The sequence below is a fragment of the Sinocyclocheilus grahami genome, unplaced genomic scaffold, assembly GCF_001515645.1.
Source record: "Sinocyclocheilus grahami isolate Dianchi unplaced genomic scaffold, SAMN03320097.WGS_v1.1 scaffold815.1, whole genome shotgun sequence".
Classification (NCBI taxonomy): domain Eukaryota; kingdom Metazoa; phylum Chordata; class Actinopteri; order Cypriniformes; family Cyprinidae; genus Sinocyclocheilus; species Sinocyclocheilus grahami.
The window spans coordinates 670,356-693,560 of record NW_015505994.1 but is presented as its reverse complement, the minus strand read 5'-3'; the positions used below and the strand labels follow the sequence as shown (position 1 = coordinate 693,560).

The following is a 23,205-nucleotide window of genomic DNA, read 5'->3' as shown; positions in this document are numbered from 1 at the left end:
TTTTGGGAAAATTTCCTGTGTATTTGCTGGTAAATTTCTGAGATACTTTTATAAAGATTAATGTTGATTATATACCTAGTTCAACAAAAAATGAAAATTATGCCAATTAATCTCCCTCTTGTCATTCCATCCCATAAAAAAGTGTGCATCTTCAAGACATGAATGACGATATTGACACCCAAGAAACCATAAAATAAACCCGGATGAATGGAGCCATGTAATCTACTTTTGGGCCAAACTATTCAGTGAATGGTAAGGAGCAGTTTCAGTAATATTTCCACTTGAACTTGGTTAGGCATAGTCTGATCACAAACCATTCTTGATCTGGAATTATTAGCCGAACACGCTGAACTGTGCTGTAGAATGCCTGGAGTGACGTCGCTGCTCAGGATTCTCATTTGTCTTTTGCTCAGCCAATAGTTTCTCTATAGCTGGCCAAGCCTGCTATTTGAGCGAAGTAAACCAAGTTAATAGTAAAATTTAAATAAATATTTTATTTTTCATAACGTGTGCTATTTACATCTAGGACCGTATTCTAACTCTTGTATTACTAAGGTAACGACTGACACATTTATGTTGCATTCCAAAGAGCTCTGTTAACAGCCCAACAGTGAAAAAGTAAACCATATCCGTATCGGCTTGGGCCGGATCAGCACAAAATGGAATGGTTAAGCAACAAGAATGGTTTGGCCTGATGGTGGAAAAGCGGCTCTGATTGCTATATGATCAACTGTCTAATGTCTTGGGTAAATAGACAGAAATTTATATCGGATTTCACTGAAAATGTCTTTATTTGTGTTCCAAAATGTCATGTTTGAGTAAATTATCACATAAATTTCAAGTTTGGGTGAGCTAACCCAATGGCATGGCAGTGTAGGCAGGACAGATAACACTGACAACTTATCATCCATATTTCCCTACTAATATTGTTTTTATTTGGTTTTATACAGGTGTCTGATGTTGATGCAGTCTGGGCACTAGTATCTGTTGGGTTGCTGACTATCATTGAAGATGAAGTACTTCTCCAAATCTTCTCTGCCTTGACCCTGTGTCTTTTGCCATCGTCTCCAGGGTCTACCTCAGCCATTTGCTTCCGGACTGCCATGTGCTATGTTTGGATCACTGGTACAGTACATTTGGATTACCCTAATACTGTGAAGAACACTTACAGTGTGATGCTTGACTTGGGACGGGAAAAACATTGGAAACATGTGCGGCCAACCCAGTGCCATACTTATTCATTGTACTGCTACCTCCACTGTTTACAAGAAGCATACCCTAAATCAGATTGTTTTTGCTTTTTGAAAATGTTTGTAATATAAGTTAAAACTGCACTGAGAAAAAAAACTAAAAACATTAGCTTTAACTTTCAACTATCTTAAATGTATGTGTAATTGTATGTGTGTGTGATGAATGGAACATTGTTGTCAGTAATTTGTAATGGATGTTTGAAGCACTTAAGTCAGTGGAGTAACGCTTACTTGGTTTTTTAAGGCAATCGGTTTGCATGCTTTTAGCCAGTAAATCAGATTGCTGTTTAAGTAAATACAACTTAGAAATTCCAAGTTGCAGGAAATGTTACACGAGTTGGCTCAGCTTAAATAAAAGAGTTGTTTGAAATACACACATAGTATATTGTACTTATTATATTTAGTTGAAAATAGTGATTCTGAGTTACCAGAACTTGCGTGTAAGTTTACAACACTAAATAAACCTTTGTTATTACAAATTATTATTCTTATTTCACTTTACTTGGCTTTTTCAAGGCAATCGGTTTGCATGCTTTTTTTAAGTAAGGTTTACTAATTGGAATTTACAGTGTTGGTGCCTTTCATGCTTAGTCTATTTTTAAAGAACAAAACAAATGTTTTCATTTATTTACTGTAAAAATGAATTCAATTCTGAAAAAAAAAAAAAATCAAATGGCTGGTGGAATTTATTTCATTTTATATGCTGATGTCTGATTATAAAGTAAATGAATATACTTTGTAATAATAATTGTTATTAAAAAAAGCAAAGATTGAACTGAATTAAAAAATGAGTCAAGAGTCAACTATAAAGTTAACAGTCATACATGTTTAAGGTAAACACTGAATCTCCAAGACTCAATTTAATAACAAATTACTGAAAAAATAGAAGGAATCGAAGATTCTATTCTGAAAAATCAAGGTATCAAGACACCACCAGGGATGGTAGAATTCACGTCATGTTATATGTAGCAGTGATTAAATCACTGCATGTTTATACAGTAATTACACCTATTTGCAATATTAATTGTAGAAAAAAATGCAAAAATTTAACTGTATAAAACAATCAAATGTATATTTGATTCATTCTGTATCCTAACTGTAAAAAATCGAATCATATTTATCAACACACCGCTAGAGCTGGTTTATTTCATGTTAAATGTAGCAGTGATGCAATAACTGTACATTAAACAGGCTCATTACACGAATTAGTAAAAAAAAGTAAACATTAAAAAATGTAACTGAATTAAAAAAAATCGAATCAAATGTTTTTTTTTATTCATACATACAGTCAGGGCTGGTGGAAATTGTGAATGAGTCTAAAGTCTAGCTGTGATGAAATCAATGTACGAGTTTTCGTTTACTGTAAACACTGAGTCTTAAAAGAGTCGAATATTAACAAACAATCAAATCCTTTTGTATCTAGAGCAGCAAAGAAGGCTGGTTATTTTGGCGCCTTTTATGTCCCTTTCAAATATATCTATAATCTGATTATAACTGCATTTATTGTATTTATGAACTGCGAAAGTCGAATCAAAGAATCGATGTCAAAGAATCCAATCGATCCAGTGACTCGAATCTTTATCTATCGATGGCTGGTAGCTTTTAGTGTACGGAATTTCATGGTTAAGAAACAACTGGACAGTTATACAGTTAATAATTCTACACATTAACTGTAACCTATACATATATATAAAAAATCTAACAAATTCATTCAGATTAACAGAATCAAATCTATCGATGCACGACCAGCCAGCGCTGAAAATGTTCTCCATGATTTCAGCATTTTTCGCTACATTCAAGCGGTTCTGGCATTGCGAGATGATATCAAGCATAAGTAAAATATGAAATGCATGTTGTTGGTAGAAAACTGGCGCAAACAGGTGCTCTCCAGCTCACAAATCCTCTGAGAGGAAGAGGCCACAGGCTTTATCTAGTTGGATTAGTTGAGCTCGCGCTGATGGGTTTGTGGCGGGGAAATGTCCTGATATGAGACTGGCGGTCAGACATATGCACGCACAGGCAAAATGCAGCACTCATATTTCATGTGTCTCCATCTGCATCTCTACAACTGCCTAAAGATCTTATCTTGTAACTGTCAGTGCAGGAAACGCGATAGTTCTCATGCATAGGACTAGGCCAGGGTTCCTCAAATCTTGCCCTGGAAGGCCAATGTGCTGCAGAGTTTAGCTCCAACCCTGATCAAACTCACCTACCTGTGATTTTCTAATGATCCTGAAGACACCGATTAGCTTGCTCAGGTGTGTTTGATTAGGGTCAGAGCTAAACTCTGCAGGAAAGTGGATCTCGTGGGCCAGATTTGAGGATCCCTGGACTAGGCATTGGTTAACTGCGACTGCAGCGAAATCAAAGTGCATACGCGTGTAATATCTGCTGGGTTAACTTTTATTTCCTAAATTACACCGAAAACACGAGATAAGAGATGACTGATGCCTTTCGGAGATTAAATAAATCGTTTGTCTGTCTAAACAGCATCTTGAAGTCTGCACTGCCATCTAAAGGCAAGAAAAGGATTGGCTTTAAAACAATTGAACCTTAAAACCAATGTACTAAAAATAAACTGTATTTCTTTCCCATTGAGAAATCGAGCTGGTTCCTTACACAAATGGGAAGAAAATATTACACCACCAAACCGTCGCTTAGTACATTGGTTTTGATAAGAACCAAGAATGAAATGAGTAATATCCAGGAGATATGAAGGGAGTTTTGTGACAAAGATCCCTACAGATTAGATACTTGAAAACTAGGTAACACATTACAGCAAGGTTTCACTTGTTGTTAAAAGCATTAGTTAATATAAACAATGAACAATACTTTAGCAAAATGTATTAATTTCTCAATTTATAAATACATTTTTAAAATCAAAAGATGTCTGTTAACATTAGAACTAACATTAACAAACATGTTTAAATGCTGTAAAAAAATATTGCTCAGTGTTAGTTCATGCATTATTAAATGAAACGGTTTTAAAGTGCTGCCCAAAAATAAAGTTATTTAACAACTTATTATATAAAGATGAATTCATACTTAACACTGTAACCTGTTCAAATTGCATTTACACACACTTAACATTTAAACGTTTGGGGTTGGTAAGATTTTTTTTTATGCTTTTGAAAGAAGTCTTTCAAGATGCTCACCAAGGCTGTATTTATTTGATACAAAAATACTACAACTATTACTACAATTTAAAGTAACTTTTTATTTTGAATATATTTGAAAACGTAATTGATTCCTGTGATCAAAGCTGAATTTCCAGCATCATTACTCCAGTCTTCAGTGTCACATGATCTTTCAGAAATCATTCTAATATGCTGATTTGCTGCTCAAGAAACGTTATTATTATTGATGTTGAAAACAGGATCATATGATGAATAGAACGTTTTTTTTTGTAATCTTATAAATGTCTTTACTGTCACTTTTGATCAATTTAATGCATCCTTGCACTACTTTCTTAAAAAAAAAAAAACTAGTAGTCTAGAGTCATACTCTAGTAGTCTAGCGTATGTTACTTGAAGGGTTACGTCTTGGTTAACCAGCGCAGAGCGTTAACCACTACACCACCTGGAAACCGAAAACACACAAAAACACAATTTAAAAGGTAAAACAAGTTAATGGCTTAAAAAGACGAATGTTTATTTCACTGTAGAATAGAGAGAAAAAACTATTCATCCACTTTTGATTTGATGCAAAACTTCAATATGAAACGACTCCCTGATCCAACATGGCAACCTCTGTATGTTATGCTGCATTCAGGCCACGCCATAATTACATATTTTCCACTTATAAGATCTTTTTCAAACTCTTAATTGTAAATGACAAACTCTTAATTTTATGAAAGCTCTGATTTCTCTCATCAATGTGCATGATTAAACCAAAATGGTAGCAATTTGAACAGTTTTTAATGTTTTAAAAACTAGGTTTTAATGTCAACACCATATTCACTGGTGTTACCTTGTGCACTTTTGTTGTCATTTCCAACAAACTTTCCCCATGGATACATTTTGGATGAGCACTGGCATTGAAAACTGAAACATTTCTGAGTTTTATAATTCTTATACTTACAGTAATTCCAACACAACATGAACAAAGCATTAGTTGGATAAAGAAACAGGAAATCAACCAAACAAAGTTCATTTGAACTTGATGATAGATCTCAGTCAAGGTAGTGCCATATTTCATTTTAAAAAGGAAAGAAAACAGCGCTGCGAAGAATAGAAATACAGCAGGTCCAATGGATTGTTTAACAACATACTGACTGTCCAGCTGACAAAATGTCTTACTGAAGAAAATTTTCAGTAGAAAAAAACTCAATAAAACAGCTGTAAAGTTGTGAAAATTACTGTAAAATAATTACCGTGAATTTAACGGTAAAAGACTGTAAAAATGCATAAACTCTTAATTTTATGAAAGCTCTGATTTCTCTCATCAATGTGCATGATTAAACCAAAATGGTAGCAATTTGAACAGTTTTTAATGTTTTAAAAACTAGGTTTTAATGTCAACACCATATTCACTGGTGTTACCTTGTGCGCTTTTGTTGTCATTTCCAACAAACTTTCCCCATGGATACATTTTGGATGAGCACTGGCATTGAAAACTGAAACATTTCTGAGTTTTATAATTCTTATACTTACAGTAATTCCAACACAACATGAACAAAGCATTAGTTGGATAAAGAAACAGGAAATCAACCAAACAAAGTTCATTTGAACTTGATGATAGATCTCAGTCAAGGTAGTGCCATATTTCATTTTAAAAAGGAAAGAAAACAGCGCTGCGAAGAATAGAAATACAGCAGGTCCAATGGATTGTTTAACAACATACTGACTGTCCAGCTGACAAAATGTCTTACTGAAGAAAATTTTCAGTAGAAAAAAACTCAATAAAACAGCTGTAAAGTTGTGAAAATTACTGTAAAATAATTACCGTGAATTTAACGGTAAAAGACTGTAAAAATGCAACAGTGAAAACCTGTTAAATGATTAACGGTAAATTCCCCTACTATATACGGTGACAAACTGTATTGGACATAAAATGTAATTTAACGGTAATATACCGTTTCTGTAAGTGGAAAAAGACCGTATAATTTACAGTGAATAACTGTAAATTGACATTCCCAGAATTCCCTGCGATACATTTCAAATTTGATGTTTTTTTTGTTGAAATAACATGCTTCTTAGTTTTTTCTTATCAGTTTTGTATATTAGGGTTGTGTTAACACCTAATGTTGTTAAATGAATGGTTATTGCATTATTTCAGTTTCATGTGTGTTACCATGATGGTGTTTAGTGTTTGTGTGAATGACACTGTGCACCTTCTATACATGTTATTATTTAAAAGCTGCTTGTGATGGGCTTTGGTTCATCATGTGACTTTCTCATCACCACCTGCATTTGGTGGTTATCAGTATATTACAAAGGTACAAAACAGATTTCAGTACTTCAATAGGTTGGTATATTAACATTATATCAGTTAATGAAATGATGGTATTTAACTGTAAATTTAAGTTAAAACGTAAAACCTAAAATGTTGCTACCGTATTCTTTATGGTAAAATTCCGGCAACCACAGCTGCCAGTTTTTTACTGTAAATTTTACGGAATTTTCTTTTTACAGTGTAGGACCTTTATTCAGTGAGTGCCATTGTAAAAGTGCAAGTCCATTCCTCACAGCCTCGTTTCCATCCGTGTTAAATTCAATATGGCGTTTAAAGTCTGTATCACAGTGAAACTTGTTATTCACGTAACGAATCACTGATGTCCACCGTATTAGAGTCTGAAAATAAATGGTGTGGAGACAGATGGTATTTGTTAGCCTCTTGGTCATGTGTAGAAATCGACAGAGGGAGACTTTGAACAAGAATGGCTTCTGGTGGACCCATATCTAAACTATCTTCAGCATCCTCTGCGTGCTTAGACACATCCTGAGACGAGGAACCATCAATGTTCATGGGTTCTTTTGTGGTGGCAATCGTCGGATTCACCTCGGTTACCACTGTAACCTCAGTCCCGCCTTCCTGGATGAGCTTGTGGAGGCTTTCCAGGTCAGAACAGGACGTTATGAAGGTGTGCGTGCCGTCGGAAGCGGATGCAGAACAGGAGGCGATGAAGTTTTGAGTACCGGTTTGAGAGGTGGTTTCACTGGAGTCGATTTGAGTGAGTAAAACTGTCTGGTGCTGGAGGCCGGACTCTGGTGCTAGCATGTTGACATGCTGTATTACGGGGTTCAAAAGCTCACTGTGATCCTCCGGACCGAGCAGAACGGCTCCAGCCTTTCCAGCAGAGGCTTGGACAAAAGTAGCCTCCGGTCCTATGGAGGGTGCCATGATGATCTTAAGATGCGTCGTGCTGTACGAAGACGTCGTGTTGGTTGCGACAGAGGTTACAGTTTGACTTTGTTGTTGCACGTCACTGTTATGCTGCCTCTTGTGGCTGCGAAGAGAATCCTCCCTGACGAATGAAGCCTCGCATAAGTCGCAGCGAAACGCCCGTGCCGCTTCCAGTCTCGCTCGATAACGCGAGCTAAGAGGTTTGGGCGGCTCCTCCCCCGTCCCACTTCCTCGTCCGGACTTACCTTGCCTATCCGGTTTATCCGCGTGAAACTTCCTCCTGTGAATTAACAAATTACTCCGCTGCTTACTAGCAAACGAACAGTGTTCGCATTTAAAGGGTCGTTCGTCCGAGTGCACACGCTCGTGGATTTTGAGCGCCCCCTTGCTGGAGCAGGAGTAACTGCACTCACTGCACTGCAGTGGCTGGGCCGGCTGGTGCTGGCGGGAATGGTGTCGCAGGGCGGCTTTGGTGGAGCACTGGAAGTCACATTTCGAGCAGCGGAAGGAGTCGGAGGCGTTGTGTTTCAGTTGCACGTGGGATTTTAAATTGGCCTTCATGGCACAGCGGTACTCGCAGAGGTCACACTTGTAAGGCTTCTCGCCGGAGTGAACCCGACTGTGGCGCTTCAGGTCGGAGTTGATCTTGAATTTGGCATCGCATTGATTGCACTGGAATGGGGCGTCACCTGAGGAAACATCCAGGTATGTGAAGTCAATATATCAGTTTCCACAACTTGTTCTGCTCGATCACAAAAAGGAACACTGTTCTAATGATGCTGTTCAACAATTTAGGATTTGTTAGCAACATACTTATCAAGTAAATACACTGATGTACAATTATATTTTGACACTTTTTAATTTCGTCATTTTCTGGGCAAAGCGCACGTACTTGTTTAACTGGTTGCGTGTGTTCTTAATTTTCATAACATGGGAAAGATGAGCTGTTTGGCTTTGATAGCTAAAAACAGGAAAACCAGTTTTATCATATTCATGTTTGGCAGTTTCACAAGCATTAGTGTAAATTCTCAAAAATGATTGGTGCCAGGATATTCTTTGTGGCTGAACAACAACAAAAAATAACAAGTAGAAAAACACTTGATTTTTGTGCTTTTAAAAAATATTTTAGTAGATATCTATTGTTTGTTATTAGAATTGTTATTATTAATCAGAGTTTTCTATATAAAAAGTAAGAAATAAATAAAAAATGATGCATGATATATATATATATATATATATATATACACACATACACATACACACATATATATATATATATATACACATATACATATATATATATATATACATACATATACATATATATATATATATATACATACACACACACACACTTGAAAAGTTTGGGTTGGTATAACTTCTATTATGCTATTTCTAATGTTTTATATATATTTGAATATACTGTAAAATGTAATATAGGCCTATTCATTCATGCGTTTCAAAGCAGAATTTTCAGCATAATTACTCCTGTCTTTAGCGTCACATGATCTTTCAGAAATCATTCTATTAATATTTCTGAGTAGTTTTTAAGGCTTTATTTTTTTAATGGAATCTCCCTGAATAAATAATGTAAAATCTCTGAAATGTATTCATCTATGACACAATGTATTTAATATAATTAGTGAAATGTACTCATTTATTTTAAGTTGATTCTCAAAAGTCTGTGATTTTGAGTGAGGCCTGTTTATATTTGACTTGGAGTTATTTTGTACATTTAAAAGACTGTATACAGCCAAACAGCTCAAGTAGGAAAATACTTGAGCAATACTGGAAAGTACTGCACTAGCTCTAGCAAAGCTACTGCTCATTGAACAAGGCTTAATGCCTTAGAGGAGTAGTAGCCATAACCATAAGCTCTGCTCTTCTGCACAATGGTAACGATTGCACTGTGTAATGGAAACTTCAACGTAACAGAAACTCTTTCAAATGTCAAACATAACTGAACATTAAACATTAATAGATGTTTCCCTTCACTCAAAAACACATAAAATAGCATTTAATTTGAAAATTTACACTCCATATCCAGCCGTATGTAAAGCATGCTGGGAACTAACAATCACCTCTAAAATAAATGGCAAAATTGAGCTAATTCTCTTAAAATATATAGGTAGCCTTCTTTCTTTAATTTTTTTAGTTTAATCAGTTCCTCAATTCAAGCCTCAAAACTGCTCAAGTTTCCTTTAAAAAAATTAGTAAAAAGTCCTCAATATTTTCTATACAACACTGAACCACAATTTCTTTAATGAAATATACACATTTTTTTAATTATCACCTTAATTTTTTTGAGGAAAATTACAAGACCCATGATTCATTTTTTACAGTGACATTTTAATGCTTCCGTGCTCTCTCGCAAAACCTTTGGGTTTTTTGAGTTGCTTGTGGAAATGCATATACTTAATTATACTTTTTCAGGAGTTTCAGTTTTCAGGTGAATGCTATACTTTAGCAAGAGAATGCAAAGTTTTTCGGTGGAATGCAACATGCATAAGAGAACACACAAGCTATTTTTCTTCGCATCTAATGTTTTTATAAAGACTTAACTGTCTCTTTTGATCAGTGCAATGCATCCTTCCTTAATAAAATTTTTACTTCCTTTCAAAATATCTCACTGACCCCGAACGTCTGACATATTTCAGAACATTATCTACATCCTTGGAAACACACAGTGTCTATGACGCTGTGCTCACCTGTGTGAGATCGGAGGTGAACGGTCAGCTGGCTGGAGTTGCGGCTGGCGTAGGGGCATATTTGACACTTAAAGGGTCTCTCATCATAGTGGATGCGAAGATGCTTCTTCAGGCTACTGCTGTCGGCCGCCGCGTACGGACAGTACTTACACTTGTGTGGTTTCTCTCCCGTGTGCAAACGGCTGTGGAGATTCAGCTTATCGCGACGACTAAAGCGTTTATGGCAGAGTTCACATTCGAAAGGCCTCTCACCTGAAGAAAGGAGTCAGAGATCAGCACTTTAATGTTCACTTGGCATCATTTGATAATGATAAAGCGTAAGGTGCAACACAGAGATTAAATGACTTACCAGTATGTGTTAAAATATGTCTCTCCATGTCTTTTTGGCCATACTGAGTTTTGAATGTACAACCTAAAGGTACACAAAATTAAACGAAACATCTTTTAAGCTCCAAACAGTGTAGATATTTCACTTTCAATACCTTCAAAGTAAATATATGAATATAAGAAATGCAATGCTGTGTTGCTGACACTAACCTGAGAATGTGCATGTGTGTCTTTTTTGACTTAGTGCAGGTTTCAGCTTTTTAGAGGGGGTTTTCTGAGCTTTGGTCAGGGGCTTTTTGACTTTAGGTACACATGTCTGAAAGGACTCTGAAAAAACAAAAACACTTTTTGTCATTAGTAAACAGCAAAATCTACTATATGAAGGATCATTATAAACTTGAGTACTTATAATGACCCATTATAACATGAGTACTTGGACATTAGACTCACCACTGTGTCCAGCGCTTCGGGCTGATATATGAGTCGATGGGATCTGGCTGCAGTTTTGCTTGTGTGCAAAAAAGTGGTCAACGTTGTTGTACTGCTGTTTGCAGAAGCCGCAGATGTGGATGTCAGGACTCACTTCTACTAACAGATGGTTGACTACTGTGAGGATATATATATTATGTAAATATATAGGGGAAAAAAAGAGTATTCAATAAATACATTTCATATATAAATGATCTATCTATCTATCTGTATCTGTCTGTATATAAATGAAATACATAAATTATATGTAAATGTGAAATTAAAATAACAAATCTTTAAGTGTGGATATTTCCCTTTTTACACCAAGCAATAAATGTGTATGCATGTACAGTGGGGAAAAAAAGTATTTAGTCAGCCACCTATTGTGCAAGTTCTCCCACTTAAAAAGATGAGAGAGGCCTGTAATTTTCATCATAGGTATACCTCAACTATGAGAGACAAATTGCAAAAATTATTACACCCTGCTAAAAGTTACTAAATAAAACTAAAAAAAAAAAAAAGTGTATAGGTTTAAGGCTATTTTTGATCAACAGGTAAATATATTGAACCAAAATCCCTTTAAAGACAAGTAATTTCCTGACAATTAAAAGTGTTATATAGCACACTGAATCATACTCAGACTTAATGCTGACAGCAGTGGAACCACTTGAGAGAGAACAGCCAGGTGACTTATTTCTTAGCATAAAAGAGGACAATGGTACAAGAGGAATACCAAATTATTGTTTTAAGTGAGAAAATATAGCAGAAGTAGCACCAACATTAAAAAACAATGGACTTGTGATAAGGCTCCTGACATAATCAGGTCTTCACTTTAAGTTTTCATTTAGTGAATCTTTGCTAGAAAAAGAGCAGGAGAAATAACATGCAAGTGTCTCAGAGCCGCCAAAAGCTGTGAAAAGAGTGACACTTTATCTCACAGAGACGCAGCCTGCAGAAGTGACATGCATGGTTGTTATCACCACTAGAATTACCTACTGTAGCCAAAGCACAATAAACTAATTTAACCTCTTCCAGGGCCCATATTTACAACATATAGAGACTTCTGGGAATCCATACTCTGGTCTCAAGAGACCAAGTCAATCATTTCGGACCCAAAAGCATCCACAGTGTTCTGGTGTTGCTAGAGGAGGGGTACAGAGAGAAGTGCTTAGTTCCCACAGTGACGTTCAGTGGTAGTAAAGCTTTTATATAGGGATGTATGAGTGCTGAAGGTGTGAGGGAGTTGTGCTTTATCAATGCTGGCATGAATTCACACACCACTGTGTGATGTAATACAAAAACTTGAAACAGAAGATGCTACCCTCCCCTCATTCCCTGCATTATTGGGCATTTTTTCAGCATGACAATGAATATATTCATTCTCCCAAGGTGAAAATCCTTCAGTGGACATGTGTTTCACTCAGTCTTAACGCTCTTGAGCTGCTGTGAGAGATTCTGTAGAGACGAGCTGAGCAACACTCCCCATTAAAGACCAGAGCATTTAAGGAGGTCGTCCTCCAGGAGTTAAACAGCACAGAGGTGAAAATTTGTCATGAACTTGTACATTCAGTGCCAAGAAGTGTCAGAGCAGTATACTTTAAGTTCTGGAGGACATACCAAGTACTAGAATATTATACATTTTCTGAATTAAATCTAGGGTGTACTCGTTTCTGCAATCCTTCATTTAAACAAAATTGGCTAATTTACTTATCTTACAGAAAATATTGGCATATATTTTGTTGTTTTTATTAAGTATATGTTTAAATTTTGCCATCTTTCCATGAATTATATGAGTGATCATTAAAGGGGTCATATGATGTGATTTCAAGTTTTCCTTTCTCTTTGGAGTGTTACAAGCTGATTGTGCATAGATAAGATCCCTGAAGTTGCAAAGACTAAAGTCTCAAAACCAAAGAGATATTCTTTATCAAAGTTAAGACTCTGCCACGCCCCCCTAAAACGGCTCGTTCTAACACGCCCCCACATATCTACCTCACTATGTGGAAATATTTGCATAATGCCTCCCAAATGTTCACGCAAAGAAAGAAGGCGTGGTTTCAGTAACCGCAGTTAGAGAGCGTGAGAAAGAGAGTGTGAGAGAGAGATCGAGAGAGAGCGAGAGAGCGCACGAGAGAGAGAGGGCGAGAGAGAGAGAGAGAGAGAGAGGGTCACATCACAGTGGAGTCAGCTGTCTTAACCGTGGCTTGTGTACTGCAAACACATACCAGCTTCATCACTGTGTCTGTCACGCGACTCTGTTCCCCTTTCGGGCTCTGTCTTTACATTTATTTTGAAAGATGAAGCTGGCGATTATGGTAAGGGGCGTTACATTTCCGACGAGTGCTTGCGGTGTTCGGCCAATCACAATGCACTGGGTCAGCTGGCCAATCAGAGCAGACTGCGCTTGTCGGAAGGAGGGGCTTTGTAGAAAACTAAGCGTTTGAGAGAGGCGGGGCATAGAGGACCTACAATAATGTACAGTATTTGAAAAATAATGTGTTTTTTGAACATTAAAGCATGTCAACATATTCTGTTACACCAAATAATGATCTTTAAAAAAAGCACCATATGACCCCTTTAAGAAAATACATCTTTTAGATTTATTCAGAGGGGGTGTACTCATTTATGCTGTGCACTGTAGTATACACAGAGTATTCAATACATACATTTAATATATATGAATATAAATGATCTATCCATCTATAAACTAAATATATAAATTATTTTATATGTACATGTGAAATAAAAATAAAACATCTTTATGCTCAATATAGTGCAGATATTTCACTTTTTACACCAAGCAATAAATGTGTGTGTTTATTATATTATTACAACTTTGATTGCCGTATATATATATATATATATGCAAAATTGTAAGATATATCAGAAACATTAAATAGGCTTATATCAAATTGTAACATGAACTTTCAATGTCTGTAGAGCAATAAATACAATTGTTAAACATTATTAGTATTATATACTAAAAGGGACTTTAATTCTTTAATCTATCTACTTAATAGCGTCAATATCTGAATCAGGGTTGTGATTATTTACCTGTGTTGCACAGGAATTTCTTTTCAAATCTGTTCTAAACAGTGTTTTTGTGAGATTTTGCACATATAGACGATGTCTTCATGTACCTTCTCCGTTGAACGTTGCCATGTGGATCAAGATGCCCGCTGAGAGTCGACCCGTGAAGTATTTGACAACTTTAACAAGCGTTGTTGTTGTTCTGTGTCCCCTTCATTTCGAACGGTTTTCAGCAGAGCTCACGGTTTTGCGACAGTGTGAGCCGCTTGACGGTAAACATCATTTCATCACTGGAACGCGTTCAGCGCTGTGCTGCAGTGAAGAGCGCGCAGCAGCGCCTCACGCGTCAGGAGCGAGTATTTGGCCACAAACAAAGAAGCATTGCTGCCAAACACAGGTAAAGGTAGGTGTACATATTCAATCAACTTTTCCCCAAAACAAGGGGAAACATTATAAGGAACATTATAGTCGTAAACTTGCTGTTCTATGTCATGCAGTCAGACAGTGTTTGTGCAGAAGTGACTAAGCTCGTGGCCTGATGTGTGTCGGTGGGGAAAACGGAGATGAGCGTCTCTGTCAGTTGATTTTAAGGCCAGCTGAGCTCGACAGCTGCACACAGCTGCTTAATGGCTGCAGGCTGTCAGAAGACATCTTCGCGCTCAGACATGTGGCGACGACTTTTAATTGTTCACTGTCTCGCAGGATTTTGGCTGCAGTTGCATCAGATGAACACACGGGGGCGCCCGAGCTCCATTATTCACCAGAACGAGAGGCAATCTATAGGTAAGTTTGAGCAGCTCTTTGACACTTGGCCAGTCATTTAATTTAATTTAATTTAATTTAATTTAATTTAATTTAATTTAATTTAATTTAATTTAATTTAATTTAATTTAATTTAATTTAATTTAATTTAATTTAATTTAATTTAAGAGTTTGAGCAGCTCTTTGACACTTGGCCAGTCATTTCATTTTATTTAATTTAATTTAATTTAATTTTATTTTATTTTATTTTATTTTATTTTTTATTTTTTTTATTTTTTTTTATTTTATTTGATTATAAATTATTTTAATAACAACAACACATGATTTATTATTACTATCTGTTATTGTTGTCTTTAAGTGATTATTTCTATACTTCTATAATTATATCGTCTATATAATGACATTTATTCATTTATTAATTACATTTATTTTTATTTTTTTATAAAACGATCATTTATAGCATATATAATAATGATATAATATATTAATAGTATGATTATTGTTGCTTTTAAATCATTTTAACATTTATAATATGTATACATTTCATATTATTTTCATAAAACAATACATATATATTATCATTGTTATATATAATGACAATATACTATAAACATTATATAAACACTTTTCATATAATTAGTTTGATAAACATTATATAATAAACGTTTCATATCATTACAATTTGTAATATATTATTTATACTACATCTGTGATACTAGAATTAGTATTATTTGTATACCAAACATATTACAGTTTTGAAAGTACGTCAGCAGTATGTAATTTTGTATCATTATTATTGCTGTTGTTTTTAATAATGTTACCATTCTTTGTAATAATTACTAATTTTGTTAACATGATTTTGATAAAAATGATATACATTTACATAGTGTTTTACGACTTTAAATGCAGTGTATTATTATTATTACCAATTTAACTCAGAGAATATAACTATATCAGAGAAGTCCACAGGATGTTTAATGTATTCAGGGTTATTAATAAAAAACACGTTCACTGCAGTGGACAAAGATGCATATTTTATTCATTATGATTATTAGAGTGCGCTGATCTTGAGCTAAAAACAGAACACAAAACAGATTAGAGTCTCACAAGAGAGTATGTGTGTATCTATCGCCGTTAGCAGACGACATACTGACTACCACATTTATTTCTCTGAGTTATATTCAATAAAATATTTACGTATAATTCTTCGTCACCTCAGGCCATTCTGCTCAGGTTGTGAGTAATCCCACTCATCATTAATTTACACGCCATTTTTATTCCCACATGCTGTGATTCAGAGGCAGATCAGATCTGGATTTTCACATATTGAGAAACTGAAGAAATGAAAGGCACTGTCATGAATGTTCTGACACTGTTAGGTAGGATAATGCTTGACCACGTTTACCACATCAAACACCGAAAAAAGATATCAATGACATTCCTGGTGCTGCTGATGACGTCAAATCTCCAGACACCGTTTAGACACGACGGATCTTCCGTGAGATCTTGACTCCGATCCGCCGTGTCTAAACTTCATGTTGATCCAAATCTTCTACTTCTCTTTATTTATTTATTTGCGAACATCTGGTGAACATTAAAATCATATTATATTTTCGATTTGAAAAGATCATTTTTTTAACATATATATTATTATATGTTTTTATTAAAATAATATTAATAAATGTATATATTAATAATTACAATGTTTAAAAACAATGCCAACAACAGCATAATAATAATAATTTTATTTATACATTTTTAGTGAAATATTTCATATTTTATATCTGTTCATATATCTTGTTTTTGTTGAAATAATTGTACAAATATTTAATAATTCTAATAATATTAAATCTATATTAATGCAACCACAACGATTATACTATTTCAAATGATTATTATTATTTGGTGAACTTCTGGTGAGTATCTTGTATATTAAAATCATATTATATTTTAAAATGGAAAATTGAGATATATTATAATATATAATATATATTGCTTTTATCAAAATAATATTAGCTATATTAATTATAATCATGTTGAAAGTATTTAAACAACAACAAAATATAATAATAATAAGAAGAATAAAAAGTGAATACGCTTTTTAATGCTTATTACTATAAATAATTTGCTATAAATAGTAATAATAATAATAATAAAATCAAATGCATAATTTAAATTATTAAAATGAATAATTTGCTATAAAGTTAACAACAACAACAACAACAATAATAATAATAATAATAATAATAATTTTGACCTGAAATGTACAGTAGTGAGATGTGTGAATATAGCATTGTATGGTAGCTTTGGGACAGTATGGGGGTAAATAAATGACAGAAGTTTAATTTTTGTCTGAAGAATGGTGACAAGCTTGTTAAATCGCCTCAAGTTTTTTGGTTTGTCGTAAGGTACTCAACAAGACATTCTGAAAACCTTAAAGGGTTCATATGATGCTGCTAAAAAGAACATTATTTTGTGTATTTGGTGTAATGAAATGTGTTTATGCGGTTTAAGGTTCAAAAAACACATTATTTTCCACATACTGTACATTATTGTTTCTCCTCTATGCCCCGCCTTTCTGAAACGCGTTGATTTTTACAAAGCTCATCGGTCTGAAAAGTGAGGTGTGCTGTGATTGGCCAGCTATCCAGTGCTTTGTGATTGGCCGAATACCTCAAGCGTGTGACGGAAATGTTACGCCCCTTACCATACTGTGATGGAGCGACGAGACAAAAACATTAAAACCCATTATAAACGAGGCATTCGTTGCATCCAGTGGGGACATAATTACAGATTATAATGAAACCATAAACATAAAATCATGTCTGCATTTGTGATCGGAGAAATGACAAACAACAAGCGCTACTCTACACTGCTCAAAACTCGCGTTTGAATCGTCAGTGGCAAATTCTTTAAATGAAAACGTACTTACAGTCTGTGAGTCATAACAGCCGGCATTGTAGTCTACTCTACCAGGATCAGGAAACAGTCCTCCATAAAATGCGCTGCGCACAAATTAATATTTGGGTTGAAGTGTTCTAGAACAGTGTTGTAAATACAACTTAACCACTGATTTCTAGTCGTGTCCTCTTTTGGAAGACCAACCAAAGTAGTTTCGCTTTCACAACTAAACACACGGCGGGCTAGAGTGAGCGGAGGCGGGCGGGCTTGCGGCAACCACATGTGACGACCCCGGGCTGGACTCGTCGTGACGTAGACATGTGGGGGCGTGTTAGAACGAGCCGTTTTAGGTAGGCGTGGCTGACTCTTAACTTTTATAAAGAATATCCCTTTGAATTTGAGACTTTAGTCTTTGCAACTTTACAGATCTTCTTTATGCACCAAGAGCTTGTAACTTGTAACTTGTAAGAAAAACTTGAAATCGCATCATATGACCCCTTTAAGGCTGCATTTATTACAACTCATCCTTGAGCAACGACAAACCACTTCTATTGCATTAGCAGAAATACAACAGACGATAATACCGATTTAATCAACGTGCTTTAAATAAATATTTTGCAAGAACTGTGGAGTTCCCCGTGGGACCAGTCTTAATAATCTTTTAACGTTCTTGTAATTCTCAGCCTTCATAATTTCCCAACATCCCATAAACAGATGTTATGCCATGCTTACATTATTTGTCAAATGGCCCCGTTTCCTCGTTGTTTATGGAAAAGGGGGCAGAGACGGGGCATGTTTCAACATCTCCTCTAATGCTACGACAACACATAAATGCAAAAGTGAGTCAGCATAAAACTCTGGAAGATGAAAGGAAAGATGAACATGAAGACACCTATAAACTAAACGTTTCTGTCTGGGTTTAATCGTCTGAAGATCCACGGCAGGTTTCACTCAGCCTAAGGTTATAGCAACAGTGTCCTGCTAAATAATATCAGTAAAACTGGGACGGACGGAAAGAGAAGAGAGAAATGAGATGTGTACTGCGGGGTGATGTGTTTATGATGTGAGGAGGAACAGGGAAAGACGTTCTGAAGGTCCATGTTTGGTTTGAGCGGCCTGACAAATGATACACACATGTAGAGTATGAATGGAGTTCAACAGCTGTTATCATTACATCAGATATAACGTCTGGAAAACATCACATCTCTGTGTATTTCATGGCACAAACACACGCTTACTTACATGAAGACAGACCATAGACTTTTTATATAAAGCAAATGATAAATTCCACAGACTTTTTTTCTGCATTTTATTAAAATAATAATAATTAAAAAATAATTTCTTCAATTACAGACACCCCTGAATTTCCCCAAAGGGAGATTTCAGATTTTGGGGAACAATTTTGTCCCTAAACTACAGCTAAGCTATGATAAAGGAAAAAAAATGTTTTAGCAATTTTTTTTATTTTAATGTTTTTTTATAATAATAATAAAAATAAGATCAATAAGCAAACAAGTTATTATAGTGCTTTATTATTATTATTATTGTTATTTCCAGCAATAATAATTCTAGTTTTTTTTATTGTTGCGGTTAAAAATATATAATAAAATATTATGGATTTATATTTATAAAGATTTATATTTGTAATAAATTTATATTTTTATAAAGATTTTTTGTAAAAGGTTTGATTTCAATATTATTATTATTATTATTATTATTATTATTATTATTATTTCCAATAATAATAATAATAATAATGTTTTATTGTTGCTGTTAAAATATATAATAAAATACTATTTATTAATAGGAAATTTATATTTGTATACAGATTATTATAAAAAATTATCTCATAAATTAGCATTAAAATAGCATTTAATTAATAATATTATTAATAATACATTTTATTAATGTTGTTAAAATATAATACAATATTTTATTTATTATTTAAAAACATATAAAACAACAATAAATACATATCATTAATGTAAACACATTGGCTACACACCCAAAAATCTACTAGCACAGAAAGGTCCTGGATGTAAAGTAGATTATCTGGACTAAATAATGCACATGATAACTGAAGAATGAAGAACCAGAGAGCAAAAAATGAAACCGAAGTGAATGACTTCAGGCAAAATCAGGCCTTTAAAAGCACACTAATAACAATAAACTAGACAGTAGAATCATGAGAGGCTCAGGGCAGAATGCACTGCACAGACTCCAGCGGGACCCCGGGATCTGCCGTCTTTTTAATCATCGTCTGACGATCTATGGGCTCTTCACATCTAATAAGCTGTTTGAAAACAGTTGCTTTCATTTCTAACCCAGAAGTGTCCAGTGAATTCAACTCAATGCAGATACTTTACTCTGTTTTATGGCTATAATAGATTCAGGTCAATGTATATATATATATACACACAGTATATATTAGGGCTGTTAATAGATTAAAATTTTTAATCGCAATTATCCGCACCCTTTTTGTGTGATTAATCGCAATCGCACATTTATCATGAAATTAAGCATATACCATTTATCTTGCTTAATACATTAATTTTGTCATTATTTACTATATCCAACAAAGTAAACCAAAAGATTGAAGGGTGATTCTCACAAAACTATATTTTCTGCAAGCTTATTTCAAGATAAATTTAGATATCTTTTCAAAAAAGGACACTTGGGACACTCCAAAAGGACACCAAAGAACCAAATGATATAAGAAGATCATATAATTGAAACATCTGTGCACACTGACTAAACACAGCGACATACACAAGACAAATCAAAACATTATCTTGAATGTGTGTGGAAACAACGTGAATGTACTGAAATGTGTCTGTGCATGAATACAACATATGATCTGTGCGTCAAGAGCGCTCAAACACGCTGTATCAGACTCACGCTTACGTCTCCTGTACGTCACAGCAATCGTCTTTACCGTGATTGCAATCCTCAACCATCAAAACTCAAACATCAAAAGATGCTGGTTTGCTTTATCCAGCCAAGAAAACATAGTTTGCATATCACACAGTGGTGGGATGTTTTGACGTTACGTTCAGTCTGTATTTCACACTGCGCGACGCGTGAGTGAGCTCTCGCGCTCTTCAGAAACAATCACAGAGCTTGTGTTTTAAAGGGGTCATATGATGCTATTTAAATTTTTCCTTTCTCTTTGGAGTGTTACAAGCTCTTGGTGCATAAAGAAGATCTGTAAAGTTGCAAACACTAAAGTCTCAAATCCAAAGAGATATTCTTTATAAAAGTTAAAGAGTCAGCCACGCCTACCTAAAACGGCTCGTTCTAACACGCCCCCACATGTCTACGTCACGATGTGGGAAGATTTGCATAACGCCGCCCAAATGTTCACGCAAAGAAAGAAGGCGTAACTTTGATTCTCGCTGTAACTACGAAACTACTTTGTTTGGTCTTCCAAAAGAGGACGATATCTGCTTCGTCATGCCTGGAGCTGATCCGTGCTGGTTGCTGAGGAAATACATCAACTTCGCGCTGTGGATCGCCAGATCAGCTTTCACCGTGGACGAAGCGAAGACGAAGAGTTCAGCCCGGGGTCGTCACATGTGGTTGCTGCAAGCCCGCCGGCCTCCGCTCACTCAAGCCGCCGGCTCTTTTGGAAGGACTCGACTAGAAATCAATGGTTAAGTTGTATTTACAACACTGTTCCAGAACAGTTCAACCCAAATATTAAGATAAGTGCAGCGCATTTTATGGAGGACTGTTTTCTGATCCTGGAAGAGTAGACTACAATGCCGGCTGTTATGACTCACAGACTGTAAGTACGTTTTCATTAAAATAATTTGCCACTGACGATTCAAACGTGAGTTGTGAGCAGTGTAGAGTAGAGCTTGTTGTTTGTCATTTCTCCGATCACAAATGCAGGCATGGTTGTACAGTAAGACAGTATGAGTCATTATAATCCGTAATTATGTCCCCACTGGATGCTACAAATGCCTTATTTATAATATTAAGGATTTTTTAAATATAATTTAAAAATGTTTTAATTAAGTAATATTTTTGCTTAAAATGTTTTATTTCTCATTTTAATTAAATTTAACACGATATATGTATAATAAAATAAAATAACAGATTCAAAATATAGAACTATCAAAGTATCTCAATTATACTAAAATAAAAGTGATTATGAAAAAAAGCATCACCCCTAACTGCATGCAGAGAAACAGTATTTGTATGCTTCATTGTGTACATACCATAGAAACTTGCTGACATGCTTACAAAATGTTGATTATTATATAATCATGTTGGTGGAGGCTCTAATGAAGGTCTTAGATTAGCAGGATGAATCAAAGCAGCTTGTTTTGAACTCTGATGGTCACATGCTGATCAGCTGATTACTCATGACAGGATGTTCTGTTCTAATATTAGGATTAATAGTTTGTAAAGAGATGTCTGTTTACAGTACACACTATAAAAATGACCATGAGCAGCTGATCTGACTCATGAAAAATATTCACTATTAAAAATAATGTTTAGTAGTGATGCCATAGAAGAACCGAAGAACCTTTTAGTGAACACTTCTTATAAGAACCATTTTTTCTAAGTGTGAAGAACTTTTAAAGAATCTAAAGAACCTTTTGTGGAATGGAAAGATTGCATGGATTTTAAAGGTTCTTCATGGAACCATCGATGCCAATAAATAACTTTTTTGATATATTTTTTAAACTGTAATCAGATTGAACAAGTCAGTCCGAAATTGACAAGAATTTTTTTTTTTAAATCTAGAAATGCAAGCCTTTTATTAATGAAAAAAATGTATTCCTTTTTTAATATAATAATTTTGATTTAAACGACTCCAGTTGATTTCAGTTGGTCTCCTGTTTTAAATAATAATAAATATTATTACTTCATATAGAAGTGTATATATATATATATATATATATATATAAACATAACATGAACAACAACAACAATAATCTAATAATCTTTATTGTTATTATAAATAATTACACACACACATATATATATATATATATATACACATACAATATTTATATATATTCACTTCTTAATAAATCAGCTTGAGACTTGTTTCTTCATGTCAATGAAACATTTTAAACAATAAACGACCTAGACACTTTTTGAAGTCTGCCAAATAAATAAATAAATAATGATGATGATGATAAAACAATCAATCAATCAATAAAATACTGAAAACACATGTGGAGTGAAGTCCTGGCCTGTATGAATTGCAATTTAAATGGATGTTTGAATACATCCAGACTAAAACTAAAAATAATAAAATAAAATAAAATCCTTAAAAACGCTCTTAACTAGTCTTAACTAAAACAAATTAAAGAAGTTACCATGTTTGAGGAAAACATGGCATTTGTCAGAAATGTAGAGATATACAGTGGGTACGGAAAGTATTCAGACCCCCTTAA

At 34.6% G+C, this 23,205-nt stretch overlaps 1 protein-coding gene and 2 long non-coding RNA genes across 5 annotated transcripts in view; 2 read left to right on the top strand and 1 right to left on the bottom strand.

Moving 5' to 3' along the window:
* LOC107562258 (uncharacterized) overlaps positions 1-1,055 on the top strand; it is a 1,729-nt gene extending 674 nt beyond the window's left edge. Inside the window, exon 3 of the long non-coding RNA XR_001605963.1 lies at positions 951-1,055. This is a non-coding gene — a long non-coding RNA (uncharacterized lncRNA). The remainder of the gene's footprint in view (positions 1-950) is intronic.
* Positions 1,056-6,855: 5,800 nt separating this feature from the next.
* On the bottom strand, positions 6,856-14,372 carry zfp64 (zinc finger protein 64 homolog (mouse)). Of its 2 annotated transcripts, none has more exons than XM_016246893.1 (6): positions 14,239-14,372; positions 11,081-11,236; positions 10,841-10,957; positions 10,653-10,715; positions 10,304-10,555; positions 6,856-8,284 (listed from the first exon to the last, which is right to left on the bottom strand). In XM_016246893.1, exons 1-6 carry the CDS (start codon positions 14,258-14,260, stop codon positions 7,002-7,004), a joined length of 1,893 nt encoding a protein of 630 aa, XP_016102379.1. In that variant the 5' UTR covers positions 14,261-14,372; the 3' UTR covers positions 6,856-7,001. The 2 variants fall into 2 exon arrangements, with proteins under 2 accessions (XP_016102379.1, XP_016102380.1); XM_016246894.1 differs by having other exon boundaries at positions 10,454-10,555.
* Positions 14,373-14,449: 77 nt separating this feature from the next.
* Positions 14,450-23,205, top strand: part of LOC107562271 (uncharacterized) — an 86,099-nt gene continuing 77,343 nt past the window's right edge. For both annotated transcript variants that reach the window (XR_001605965.1, XR_001605966.1), the window contains exons 1-2: positions 14,450-14,525; positions 14,831-14,911. This is a non-coding gene — a long non-coding RNA (uncharacterized lncRNA). The remainder of the gene's footprint in view (positions 14,526-14,830; positions 14,912-23,205) is intronic.